The sequence below is a fragment of the Sinohyriopsis cumingii genome, chromosome 14 (genome assembly GCF_028554795.1).
Source record: "Sinohyriopsis cumingii isolate HCF-2022 chromosome 14, ASM2855479v2, whole genome shotgun sequence".
Taxonomy (NCBI): Eukaryota; Metazoa; Mollusca; class Bivalvia; order Unionida; family Unionidae; genus Sinohyriopsis; species Sinohyriopsis cumingii.
The window spans coordinates 16,748,995-16,764,147 of record NC_142974.1 but is presented as its reverse complement, the minus strand read 5'-3'; the positions used below and the strand labels follow the sequence as shown (position 1 = coordinate 16,764,147).

General features: G+C 35.7%; 1 protein-coding gene across 5 annotated transcripts in view; it reads right to left on the bottom strand.

Moving 5' to 3' along the window:
* The window catches only part of LOC149783327 (uncharacterized), an 88,074-nt gene that overhangs the window by 57,191 nt on the left and 15,730 nt on the right, over window positions 1–15,153 (bottom strand). For 4 of the 5 annotated variants that reach the window (XM_089931548.1, XM_089931550.1, XM_089931552.1 and 1 more), the window contains exons 6-8: window positions 13,282–14,127; window positions 5,578–5,688; window positions 4,123–4,203 (exon numbers count right to left, since the gene is read on the bottom strand). In XM_089931548.1, the coding sequence (XP_089787674.1) occupies window positions 4,123–4,203; window positions 5,578–5,688; window positions 13,282–14,127 (1,038 nt within the window). The remainder of the gene's footprint in view (window positions 1–4,122; window positions 4,204–5,577; window positions 5,689–13,281; window positions 14,128–15,153) is intronic. The other variant, XM_089931549.1, reaches the window with a different exon arrangement.

Sequence of the window (15,153 nt, the reverse complement as noted above, 5' to 3'; positions counted from 1 at the left end):
CCTATATGACAATCTATTCTGAAGGAGGAGCAACAACAAACATTTCGGCAGAGTTCTTGGATTACCTATGCTTTGTTGTTGTTGAGTTTAATTATAGTAGCGTTCGCACAATTGTGCATGTGCCACTTTTTTCTGACTGCACTGCAGCCTGCTAGTTGTTCCTGGGGAAGGGGATGGTACCACCTCCCCCAGGCTTTTATGGATTCAAGGAACCCTGATAGTTTGGCCTCAATCTGTGGGTCCATAAAGGTCCTTACAGTTGAATGGTTGGCTGTCATTAGTGGGAAGGAGAGCTCGGGTTTGGTCCTGCTTGCTTTACATCGCTGGTTTCTTGTCGCATTTGCCTAGTTTTTTTTTTTTTTTTTTTCTTCTTCAAAATGTTCTAAAAGGAGGGAGGATGTTCTATGCTGTTTATAGAGGTTCTTAGTAGATATCATGTATGAAGAGAGATTTTCAAGGTTATTATGGGATTACTAGTCGAGGTGTTTAGGGTGTGTTTCCTACGTTATGTTATTTATAAGTTTTTAGATATTACCTCTTTAAGTTATTTATTAATTGATGTTTTTAGAGACTGAATGTTATTTATACTTTATTTAGCAAGAGACCGGAGTCCTAGCCGATTACATGGTTCGTTAAGGTCATCTAGGACATCCGATTTTGCGGTTTTCTTAGTTTTTTATAGGTGCTTCGTAAGTGAATTATTTATTAATATTTTTATAAAATTGAATGATATGTTATGGTTTTTTATGTGGTGGCTTCTAAATTTATTTAGCTAGTTACTGGGTCTTTTGGTTTTGTGGGGATAGTAATTATATTTTGTTCCCAAGTCCTGCTGAGTCTATGAATTGATTTATATTTTTATATGCTGATTGTTTATTTTTATTAGAGTCCATAAGTAACTCTGGGTATGTGTGTGGTGATCCAATCTCTTTTTGGTTTTTGATAAATATTTTCCGAGCGGGTTGATATTTTGGGCATATATTGAATACGTGGTGTAGATCTTCAGTGGTGTGGCAGTTAAAGCAGTTAATGGTTGCTGGTTTGGGTCCTATAAACCCTCCAAAACTGCTTGCTAGTTTAGTTTTTCCAGTTATTATCCTGTTTATGGTTTTCTGTTCTAAATAGGTACCCTTAGGTAGTTGTATGTTCCTATCTACGTTTTTCTGGGTTTCATGGTGCTTTTTATCTTTTGTGGAGGAGTTCCAAAAATCTTGCCATGATTGGTCTATATATGTTTGTGTGAAGCTTATTGCTTCTGTAGAGCTATAGTTAAGCTTGATAGAGTTTTGATCTCCTAGTTTGGTTTTTGCAACTTTGTCTGCTGTTTCATTGCCAGAGATTCCAATGTGCGACGGTATCCACATGAGCTCGACTAATTGATGTGCTGTGGTGATATCGTCGATTAATTGGCATGCTCTGTCGAGGAATTGTTCCCTAGAGTGTGTATTGCGATTTTGGATCGATTTGATAACGCTTAGGGAATCGCTTATAATGACTGCTTTAGGTATTTGGTTGTCTTTGATCCATTGTAGTGATTCAAGTATAGCCCAGAATTCAGTGGTGTAAATGGAGCAATAGTCAGGTAATCTGGATCCCGTTTGGATATTGAATTCAGGGATGACTATTGCTGCTGCTGTTCTTGGTGGGTTGTTTGTTTTTGATCCATCGGTATATATTTTAACATAGTCCGGGTATTTTTGGTTGATTTCGTTTACCAGTACAGGTTTTAGTAAGTTTTCTTGTCCTTCTTTATTGCCTAATTTGGTAGCTTCAGTGTTAATCCTTGGTGGTTTTTGTAACCATGGTGATTTGTTCTGGTCTGTATTGTTTGTTACCTGTTTTTTTAGTAGAGGTATCTTTTCTCTTAGTTCAAGGATTACTTTGCCACTTGGTGTGATAGGTATGATTTTGGGTTTGAAGACAACTTTACACTTATTTATAGCTATTTTGGTGGGATGGTTGTCTGGGTGGGTATCTAATCAAATGGAGTATCGGAGGAGCAGTTCTTGCCTACGTAATTTTAAGGGTAGTTCTCCTGTTAGTGTTTGTAGTTCTTCTAATGATGTTGAGGGGAGTGTTCCTGTGCATAATAGCAAGGCTTTTCTCTGGATAGTGTCAAGTTTTTGTAGTACAGGCTGCTTAGCCGAGTTATATGCTTGGCAACCAATAATCCAGCTTTGATCTAATTAGGCTTTTATATATCGTAAGGAGGGTTTCCTGGTTGGATCCCCAGTCAGTCCCTGTGATGTTCCTGAGTAAATTAAGATCTTTGTTACAATTCTGGGTGAGTTGTTCAATGTGCTGTTTCCATGTGAGGTGGTTGTCAAAGAACATTCCTAGGAATTTTACTACTGTTACGTATTTGATTAATTGATTTTGTATATAGAAGTTTGGATAACTTTGTATATAGAAGTTTGGATAGACTAGGTTGCTATTTCATTTGGGGGTGAATTACCTATGCTGATATGACAATCTGTTCTGAAGGAGGAGTAACAACAAACATTTCAGCAGAGTTCTTGGATTACCTATGCTGATATGACAATCTATTCTGAAGGAAGAGTAACAACAAACATTTCAGCAGAGTAGTTGCTATATAAGATGTAATATTGGTATAATATCCATTTATGACCAGCTACATATCTTATGGTAATCTTTTGTTGATAACCTCATGTCGATATGACCATCCATTCTGGGGTAACAAGACTTTCATCAACACCATGGTGGCCATACTGGATGTCAGATCAGCACCATTTTCATTTATGACCAACTAGACACCATCAGAAGTCTTCTAGCAAAAAACCCTTATTAATATCGCTTTCCATCTATGAGGAGTGACGATGACAAGATTTTCATGATGGCAGTCACCGTAGTGATTTTAGATGTCAGACTGGCACCATTTTCATTTAGGACTAACTAGACATCATACAGAGTTGTTTTTAAAAAAAAGTGCAAACCCAATATTTGACCATTCCTTGAGGAATAACAAGATCTTCACAAATGGCCACTGACAGCCAATAAGATGCCACATTTAATTAAGGACAAAACAGACAATTTCTTAATGAATATATGGATCAAGTAATAAATAAAATTGACTGTATCTGAATAAGCATTCCATCATAGTGACTGGATCCAAAATTCAGAAACGTGTTTCAGTGTAAATTAGTACGGCTTTTGCTGCCCAAATAACTGTTTTACTGTACAATCTATATTAATTTTACAAGACAAACAATGATACTTGCTAGATCACTGACTCTGTCCAACTGTTAAGTCAAACAGTGAATGTCATTAAATAATTACACATATTATGTAAGCTTATCAGCACATTCAGGTTAGAAGCTCAAACACACCTTAATGATTTTCTGTGTTTCAGATATAAATTCATAATGCAGTAACACATATTATGTAAGCTTATCAGCACATTCAGGTTAGAAGCTCAAACACACCTTAATGATTTTCTGTGTTTCAGATATAAATTCATAATGCAGTAAATTATTTCTTTGCTAATTATTTCCACCATTTTCAGTATTTTCTTAAAATTTGGTTATCTGTCAAAAGATAATGGGTATAAACTGCAACGACAAGTTAGCAGAACTATACCGTACGTACTCACTGCATAGACCCTGAGTGACAGCAGATCATGATCTGTTTATCTTTTAGCAGTTGGGTTTAACTTTTATGAAAGTATATCTTGTGTACCTCCTCTGCTGATGGGAGAGTATCATCTGGAACCATAAGGCTAATAACCACACTTTTACAGACCTCAGTAAAAAGCAAAAAGTTCCAATTTTTTCCTCATTTTAATAGGCTTTTAAGATCAAGTTTATAGCAAAAGAAACAACAAACAATTAGTTTCAGACATCCAGAATATGCTGAAACACATCATTTTTCTGGAGCAAAGCAACTGAATTATCGTATAACTATCTTTCCGCAAACATCGCTTTAACTGACTTCAAGGTATGTTGTTTAAACTACCTTAGCGAATTTTTCTTTTGTTGTCAAAATCCATCTGTCCGATACTCACACAAACTTTCTTTGACTGACTTTCCCGTTTTCAGAAACTGAAACTGTTTTATGTTTATATTGTTTTATTTTTTTACCTAACTCATAGGCATATGTTTTTACCTGTGTGTCTGCTTTAAGTTTCTTCAGTGGAACATCAATGTTTTTCTCAGTCTGTACCCTCTTCTTTTTCTTCTTGATTTCCTGAATCATTCAACAATACCAATTACATTCACAGCACCACATCATTTTAGGTCTCTTGAGCCGGTACACATACAACATGCACCAAGTAAAAGAAAACTGTATATATATATATATATATATTCAGAGAATTGTTGAACTCTCCCTCCCTTCATTCTGTGAAAACCAGGATAAACCCGGGCAATTAAACCAGATCAAAAATATCTTACACAGATGTTCATATTAAATTAAATTCATTATAAATATATAAAATAAATATAGCACATGATAAGCTGCCATATTATATTACTATTTAACAAGTTCCATGACTTTCACGTCAAATATGATGAAATTTGTAATCTATATTTCAGGTAATTTAAGTGACTTTGCATTTCTCAATGACGTTTCTGTGTGATAATGCTAAGTGAAGCATCACGGTTTACCAAGCCATGACTTCACATCCAATGAAAGCGAGTTTTGTACTCTATTTTCCTGACAATGTCAGTGATTTTGCATTACTTAAAAACATTGCTGTGTGACAACCGTAGCACCTTTGTATATTGCCACGACACTGATAAAGGTGCACATCAAAATGTGACACAGGCTTTATCATAACTTTTTAGAAACAGTCATCTAACCCCGTACATCAAAATGTATTAACACATTAACCCCTAGAGCTTTTTGTCATTTTCGACTCAAAATCGAGCAGGAAACACATTTTGAAATCTATTTCTGAATAGACTCGAAAACACCAAATCCCCAGTCATCTTTCAATAACATACTGCCTAGTTGTGTTAGAAACATCGTTTTTCATTGGCTATTTGACTCGTGCATAAGCAGAAGGGTAAAAGTTGGATTGGGGGGGGGGGGCTAAACGGAGCAATTATTTTTGCATGGAGACCACTCTTTATTCCAAATGCCCATCTTATCCTACTTTTTGCAAAGGCTCATCTGTCTGTTTGCAGTTCATACTGGTTTGCCTTAGATCTGAGACCAAAAAGTCTCAAATCCGGACACAAAATTGGTTTCCGACCACGGGCGAATTTTGGGTTTAAAAAAAGTCGGGTCCAAAAAATGAGGTTTTCCTATCTGTATTTTGTAGTGCAACTAGATATTCCAGATTATTTGGTATCATTGTAGAGCTACATCTGTCTACCTTTCTATAATACCACCCACATTAGTGTATCATGCATGACCATGACGCAACAGAGCTCAGCAGTAGGCTACTACCTCCTGCCCCGTTAAGTCATCACTAGGGGTTAATGTGTTAATAAAATACAAATTTACCTTCACAGAACAAAAAGATCAACTGGACTTACTGATATATAAAGAAGAGAGTAACACTATACATTCCTAACTCATTAAAGGATGGGCATAATAATTATCTTCATCAATTACCTCCTTGGGCTTGGCTTGATCAGTATTCTTCTTCAATTTTTTTAGAGGTATTTCATCCTCCTCATCCGTCTTCATGCCCACATCAGTTTGTCCATTCTTTTCTGAGATGTCCTGAAGTGTTAAGAAATACATTAGGTTGTTTAGAATAGCAAATGTTATTTCCATTATATCTGGCAATGTAACATGCTTTCAGGTTTGAGACCATCTAAATTTTAATCTGTAAAAATCATGAGACACTGTCTGAAAATTTGTGACAATTACAGTGCCTTTATTCATCTTGCGCACAGCTAGACAAATATAACAATTTTCTCACTTGTGCATTGGACAAGAAAACTTAAACTGTACTTGCCCTGCAACAAAGTCAATCTGATCTGCAAAACAAACTATCTCCAGACATAATGGCTTTTCCCATACAATACAAATACAATCATCCAGTCAAGTATAATTGAGCTATACTCTACAGTTTCATACTTTGCATGTGGTTTAGTTTTCAAAGAAAAAGAAATTCACAGTTTTTCCTCACTGGTTATCCTGGCTTTTCAAAAATGACCTTGTATATCTTAAATATTCTTAGAAGATCTTTTAATTCCCTTCAATTATGATAGATGGGAGTAATTTGGGTTATAGATTATATACCTTGGTCTTGCTTCACATATACACCAATCAAAAAACTGCCAGCTTAACTTGGTCATTTTTACTTTTGAATTTCAAAGGTAAAATACAAAAGAACAAGCCCGTAACATTTTTGTAGTTGTTGTTGTTGTAGGGATTAACTCCATTTTTCAGCACATGACAGATTATACATGGCGGCCAGTATTAATGGTGGAGGAAGAACCCGGGAAAACCCCGGGAAGAACCACCGACCAACAAGAAGCTACTGGCAAGCTTTCTCACATACCCACCTTAGCTGAATTTTTCTCACATACCATGTTTTTGCTAGTACAGTAAACTGTCAATAGTATTCCCCATCTCCACACATTCATTATCAAAAATGATAAGCTGTCAATAGTATTCCCCACCTCCACACATTCATTATCAAATGATAAGCTGTCAATAGTATTCCCCACCTCCACACATTCATTATCAAATGATAAACTGTCAATAGTATTCCCCACCTCCACACATTCATTAACAAATGATAAACTGTCAACAGTATTCCCCACCTCCACACATTCATTATCAAATGATAAGCTGTCAATAGTATTCCCCACCTCCACACATTCATTAACCAATGATAAACTGAGTAGGACTTGAGTCACACAGAAAGTTGATATATTTCCCTTCACATTGATTGCAAGCAAGGATAAAAATCAACACTACAAGAGAAATATCCAAATGTCAGACCTAAAGTAAACGTTCAGATCTCCACCTATCTCCACCAATGTGAAGTTTCTCTGTGAATCTAAATGGTTGCTGATTATTCAATTTATTGCTGTATAGAATAAATGTATAGTTTGCATACAAAGGTCTGACTGTCATACTTTTGATCCACGTTATTGTACAAGGTGTCTTTAACAAAAATGTTGTCAGTAGTGTCTTGAGTTGTTGTATTAAAAAGTGAAAGAGAATAAAAGTACCTAACAGTCAAAAACCATTACATGTTCTTATGAAGCTGTTCATTTTAATAAAAGACAAAAATATATCTGATTTGTTTTTGTGATGCTCATGACCATAGTGTAACTGAAGCACTTTCAAAAGAACCCACAATAACAGAAAGACTATGATGGTTTTACAACCAAAATGGGTTTTCTACCAAATATAATATGGATTTATAAAATATTCAACTGAAGAAAATATCTTTCCTGAATGCAAAATATACTGTAAGCAAATATATACTATTTTTTTCCCCAGTGCAAAATGGAGTTAAATTTCCAGTACAACCAATTTATGACAACGTGGACATTAGTGACAAAAAAGCAGTTACTGAGGTTAAAGTATCTCATAACTAACCAGCAAGTGATGAATGTTGTCAAATACATGCCCAGTCAGGCATACTGATGTTGAAGTACACATGCCCAGTCAGGCATACTGATGTTGAAGTACACATGCCCAGTCAGGCATACTGATGTTGAAGTACACATGCCCAGTCAGGCACACTCATGTTGAATTACACATGCCCAGTCAGGCATACTGATCTTAAATTACACATGCCCAGTCAGGCATACTGATGTTGAAGTACACATGCCCAGTCAGGCATACTGATGTTGAAGTACACATGCCCAGTCAGGCACACTCATGTTGAATTACACATGCCCAGTCAGGCATACTGATGTTGAATTACACATGCCCAGTCAGGCATACTGATAATGAAGTACACATGCCCAGCCAGGCATAATGATGTTGAAGTACACATGCTTAACCCAAACAACAGGTAAATGGAATTTCTAGCATTCCTGTACTTAATTAATTAATTAGTTAATGTTAGGACTGGTTGGCCTGATGTCAGGATTAAGTGACTGGATGGGACATGATACTACATGTCTGTGGCATGATGCCCCAGTGTTAGACATCACTATAAATTGCCACACTACAGACAATGTAGAAATCTGACTGAAAAATTGCAACAAGGCTTTACATTATTTTCAGAGATCACGTGACAAGCCAATTAATTTCTCACCAGACCTTCTTGCCATGACAAAAAGAAATAGCAAAACTTACTAATACACAATTGTGCTGATAATATTGAAACTTTTGTCAGCAAAGTTTAATTGATGATTACACAAATTACCTCTGTAAATCTTTCAGAAGTCTCCTAGTCTCCAACAGTCATTGTTTTGAGCAGAGTGAACATGATACAAAATGTTGGCCCCTTTTCAAACTGAAGGTTTTTTTTACTTCTTCCCATATCTAATTATCCTTACAAGCCCAATTTTACTGGGAGCAAGTCACTGGCTTTTAGTAACCTTGGAGTTACAGTCAGGATTACAAACATAGTTCATACCTTGATTAACTTCAAAATCTGAGGCTTCACATGAAAATCATGCAGCAACCAGTCCACTCATCTAATTCATATTCTCATACACCACAATACACAGTTAACCTGTTGAGATTATCCTAGATTAAATGCAATGTGTAGTCAATAATTTGTAAGATTTACCACTGAATAATTTAAAAAGTACTTAGCAAAAGAATATCTTCTAACTAGAATGAATACTGCATTAAAAAAAATCAGTGTGGTCATGAGCTAAACACAAATTGTAACCTATGCTGGCAAAGCATACAATGCAGGTCACAGTGACCTTTGGTTGCAAGAGAGCAGTACCAAAAGAAACCTATGCTGGTAAAGCATACAATGCAGGTCACAGTGACCTTTTATTGCAAGAGAGTAGTACCAAAAGAAACCTATGCCGGTAAAGCATACAATGCAGGTCACAGTGACCTTTGGTTGCAAGAGTATAATACCAAAATAAACCTATGCCGGCAAAGCATACAATGCAGGTCACAGTGACCTTTTATTGCAAGAGAATAGTACCAAAAGAAACCTATGCCGGTCACAGTGACCTTTGGTTGCAAGAATGTAGTACCAAAAGAAACCTATGCTGGCAAAGCATACAATGAAGGTCACAGTGACCTTTGGTTGCAAGAGTGTAGTACCAAAAGAACTGCATCCAATTATCAAGTTGTATGATTCAACAAAAAGAGTACCCAATAAATGAACATATGCATAAAATAACAACAAAGTCACTAAAGCAAGAAATATAGGTCACAGAAACCCCTTTTTGCAATTAGGGTTCTGTCTTCATCAAAATGTATCAACTCATAAAGTTTCATGACCTTAGATATGACAGTACAGGTGTATGCATACATGTTACCTAGGAAGAAGGAATGTTGAGAGGCATTTATGGAGTAAATATGTATATGTGTTCAGGAATATGTCTGGGGTGGTACAATAGCTTTGCTCCAATTCATTAAGGTGAGCTGATAAATGAAAAGGTAATAAACATTGATCAATTGATTAAATCAAAAAGTGATCATAATCCTTCAGCATAAATGACATAATCCCTGAACAAAAACATCAGTATTCTTCATAAAAATCAAGCCAAATGTATTCGACTTTCCACTTTGTTATCCCTCCAATGGTTAGGTAAGGCGAATAGGCACAATGCAACCACCCACATGTCACAATGTCTGATCAATGAGCAGAAGAAACCCTCTATCCAGTCTCTTTTAAACCCTGTATTTGTAAATTATCTACCTTTTCATTTTTCCCTACCTACAATCTTTCTTTCCATATGATAGCATTAGTGAAAACCCATACAATCTTTCTTCCCATATGATAGCATTAGTGAAAACCCATATAATCTTTCTTCCCATATGATAGCATTAGTGAAAACCCATACAATCTTTCTTCCCATATGATAGCATTAGTGAAAACCCATACAATCCTTCTTCCCATACGATAGCATTAGTGAAAACCCATACAATCCTTCTTCCCATATGATAGCATTAGTGAAAACCCATACAAAGCAAGAGCCCCTTGAAGGGACTCACTAAAAAGAATTATTTAAACTTATTCAGGCAAAATTTAATTGGTGGGTGGCAAGTCAAGGACCAGGGGATGTTTTTCCAAATATAAACTTCACTTTACCTCAGATATTTATGTCCTGTTTATAATGACAATAAATGAACATTACTAAAAAGTCAGTGTTCACAAATATTCAATTCCTCTAAAACAATATATTTTTGTATCCATTTCCTTAAATGTACATTTAGCAAAACATGCAACATCTGCTATTATATTATTTTTTTTCAAAGAATAGAAAGAGAGCAAAACATTTAAACAAACAGCAGCTGCATCTGATGTTTTCTGTGTGAAATACTGGGTCGGTCAGATCAACGTGCTTACATAACATTTTTTTTCTATTCTTGTATCCAAATATCAATTAATGTTGACTCAATTTTGCAAATTAGTTGACAGGCTGTAGAACGAATTTTAATTTTTCAGGAATATATTGTTTTCAAAAAATGGACTTTGAAATTATTCCATACAAAAAAAGCAAAAAGTGCAGAGTGGGAATTTTAAAACGGAGATTAAAAAAGGCAGTGAGATTTTATTTGCTAATAATTTGACTGCTTTCAAGTGTCTGAAGACTTAATTGATGTGTTCACCATTTTGAATTCTTACAAGGTAACATCATTCAGAAATGTATTTTTGAGCAGTAAATGATATAGTGATTATCTTATTGTTTTCACTAAGTGTTACTGTATTGCAATACATCTTGTAATGTGGGTTTAATATACTATATTATATCGGAATATGGTTTGGGGCATATCCTTGCACCCATATTCATTTGCAATAACAAGATTTTGAAATTAGCTGCTATGGAAGACATACTGGATGTCAAATTATCACCATTTTCAATTACGATATGACTTCTGTTTTTAGGAAGTAATGATAGCAAAGTTTTCAAAATGGCTTCCATGGTGGCAACACTGGATATCAGACTGGCACCAATTCCATACAGTACCACATAGATATCATAAGAAGTCTTTTGGTGAAAGCACAATGTTGATGTGACCAGCCATCATGGACAAGTACTGACAATAAGGTCTTCAAAAAACTGGCCATTGTGGCTGCCGTATTAGGAGTCAGATCTGCCCCATTTTCATTCACAACCATCTAGACATCAAAAGAAGTCTTTCAGTGATATGATCACTCATTCAAGAGAAATAACGAGGTTTTTAAGCTTATGAGATGGTCAGTTGTCAGTTGTCCTTCTGACTGTTAGCGCAAGTTTGTTATCACTACTCTTTCTAAACTAACTGGACGATGGCCATGAAACTTTACACATACATTGATCCCACATTGACACTGTAATCTTTGTGATTCTATACGAAAATGTTGCTGATCTAGTAGTCAATACAGTGTGGCCATCTTGAAAATCATGTTATCATGACTCTAACTGAATGGATGGGGATTTTATTAAAGACTTCTTATGATGTCTCATTGGTCTTAAATGCTTTGGACATTAGATTGGCACAATTTTCATCAATTGTGTCACCCAGAGGTCTTGCTAGGATTTTAAAAGTAGGAGTCCAGGAGTAGTATTTTGGTAAAATAGGAGACCCCAATGCAAAAGTCGCAGCCCTCATTAGCATACTGGGCATACTTCAAGTGGCTAAATGAGAATAGCCAGTGGGTGTCACTGAGTTTAATTTTTCAATATTTTTACACCACTGACATATAACTCTTGTTCATCCATTAGAGTGAGACTTAATTTTGTCAATTCATGCAAAAGGCTTATTCCAAACACTAAGCCAGGCATCACATACTTCTTTCCACATGGCTAATGCTCCATCCAAACTATTGGTTCTAGCAACTTCAGCACTCTTCCCAATCTCATTACAAACTACATCAATCTGCCACTTAACCCCAATATACTTATCCAAAGTTCGCAAAGAGCATTTTGTCTAAGTTTCAATGTATCTTGATTTTGAGGTCACATGCACTACTCTTTCTGCTACAATATGAAACTAAAACAATCATGAAAGGTAAATTTGTTCATCTGATGTACTCTTATAATGGACACATGTACATATATGGGTCTTTCTGCCTCTGAATTCAGTCACTGTAAATAACACTCAATTTTCCCACCACTCAGCAGTTAGTCAGTCTATGAACTTGCCCCCCAGCTATTGCATCAAGTATTTTTTAATGTACTTTTATAATGACAACATGCACATCTGGGGGCCTTTCAACCACTGAATTATGTCATTATAAGTGATCACTGATCAACACATTTACACTCAGTAGGTGGTTGAAGCTGGAATGGAAAGCCTTGGATTTTGCCGCCCAGCTATTGCATATGTATAGAGGATTCCTGGGTAAATGATTTTCTGCATCCCAGATATAAAAAAATGCATCTAGATACGCATGATTATGCGTTTCCAAGACCTCTGATTACCAGTGAATTATGTTGTTGTAGGGTTTAACGCCATTTTTCAGCACATGATAGGCTATACATGGTGGCTAGTATTAATGGTGGAGGAAGAACCCAGAAAACCCCGGAAAGAACAACCGACCCACAGCAAGCTACTCGCAAGCTTTCTCACATATCCACATTAGCAGAATCCAAGTCTCAAACCCATGCAGACAGAGGTGAGATGGCAGTGATCCATAACGAAGAGCGCTTTAGACCACTCGGCCACTCAGGGCCCTCACCACTAAATGAAGAGTTCTGCAACCTCAAAATTTGTTAGTAAGAAATTTAACACATCAGTGCAATTAATAATCAATTTTTCTGCCACAAAGTGAAGGCTGAAACTTATCGTTTATCTCAACTCTTCGACCAATATTTGTAAAATTAAAGGACCGATCCAGAACAAATCCTTTTTCCCCCATGTTCCTATCAGCAGTGCAAATGCTGATGCCAATTATCAGATCATTCCTGATCTTTGTCCTGGCAAGCTAATAAACTCTTTTATTTATTGTCATACAATTTTAGCAGTGGTAGCAGCATGTGATGACAGATGTGTAGTTTTTTAAACTTTGATGGGACCTATGTTCAAAAAGAAAAATTCAAGCAGATTCTGATAAGATGAAAATGACAGATCCTTAAGCTCAGTTATCCCTGTGCCCTAAAAGCTCTAAGAAAATAATGAAATTTAGCACATTTTCACAAGGTACAAATGATTAAACAGGCATGGTGTAAACAAAGCACAGCACATGAAGTTTTGCATTAAAAAAAATTCAAAGCAACAAACCTTCTTTATGTTCTTTTTCTCCCCTTTCTTGTCACACTCGTCATCTACCTCAGCATTACCATCTCTTTTCCTCTTTACTTTCTTTTTGCCACCTTCCTCCTCCTCAGCCCCCTTTTTGTTTAATGGCTCATCAATGTCAACCTTTCCTTTCTTTTTCTTTACTGGTGATTTTCCTTCGTTTTTACTACCATCTCCTGTAGTTCCTTTCTTCATTTTCTTTTTCTTTGGAGAACTTTCTTCTGCCCTACTTTCCTCTTCATTTTCATTTTTCTTCTCTTCTGCCTTCTTTTTCAATCTACCTTTTTTAATTTTTACTAATGTTTTTTTCTTTAACAATTTACTTACTTTCACGATCACTTTCTTTTTCAACAGTTTCTTTGTGACTTTCTTTTTCGGAACAGATTCCTTCTCCTCCTCTTCACTTTCTTTATCTTGTTCACCTCCTTTCTTTAATTTTCCAACCCGCTTTACTTTCTTTTTACCTTGCATTTTTAATTTTCCTTTCTTTCCTTTAACTTTCATTGTATTACCAACCTCATTCACATTCTCCTTCTTTTCATCATTTTCACAAGTCACTGCACCTTTCTTGCCAACTTTCTTTTTCATCTTTTTCTTGTCCTTGTCATCCTTCATCTCCTCTTTATCATCTTCTCCAACATCTATATTTTCATCACCTTCATCTTTATCTTCATTTTCATCCACTGCATCTTCTTTCTTTGCCTTTTCCTTCTTTCCTACAGCATTTTTACCCTTTACCTTTTTCCCAACTTTTCCCTTTTCTGTTGTCTTTCCTCCTTTATTGGGTGTCTCTTTCTCCTCTTCATTTTCCGTTGTCTCTTTCTCCTGCTAAAGAAAAAAAATGTTAAGCACTTTGGAAATGGACAGCACCATAAGAGACCTTATACTGTGAATTCATTTTTAATCATGAGGTACCAATTTTTTTATTTTTTGTGAACTATTTAAACCAAGTCAAGTCAATGATGATGTATGGACCAAGCTGATATTCAAAGCTCCTGTGCAAAACCCACCAACACTGTTACAATATGGTCCCCTCCTGTATTCTACATGAGGTGCACCATCTAAAAAAAAAAGAGATTTAATTTTCCTGAGAAAAGTTTGACTGCACTGATGAAATGCATATATTTATTTTCAAAATGTTCAAAGACTAGTAAATTATTAATGTTTATCCCCATGTATGCCCCTTACCCATACGAAGATTATCTACTTGTCATACTTATTGAAAGCTGTAACTTTATATTAAAAAAAACAAAGCATCTGACATATAAATGGGGAACAGATTGCCTGGGTTACTATAACTAGTTCTCACACGGTTTTAACATGCATACGATTCAAAAATAACATTTTGGATATTTATGTGCAGTAGAGAAACATGCCAGGACCAGTCTAGTGGGTACTGGAATTGTTCCTGCAATCATGCATGACCTCATAATGGGATTACGGTCAGCATGCAAACATGAAAAAACTTTTAATTAATTACTTTACTGTTGTAATCTGGAGAATTTAGGCCCAATGAAGAATATTTTGTAAGGTATCATAAGTAATAATGGGATCTAATATACTCGCATTGGCTTTTGAGTCTTTGATTTAAAAATCAGCCTTCCTTTGGCAGCGTTGAGATAAAAAAGAAAGACCAACTACTTTTGATTTCAGCAAAAACACTCTAGCATGTTGACTTTTTTAAGGCCTTGTTTAATTACTATTGCAATGTTCAAGATGTTTCAAGTTAAAGTTTCCTGAATAATAACTGAGTTGTCCTTTGCACTAGTATATTAAAAACACTGGTTAAGCATTAAGTGGCATGTATGAGCAAATTCACAAAGTGTAAACTGAAACTGTATAAATCAAGACATG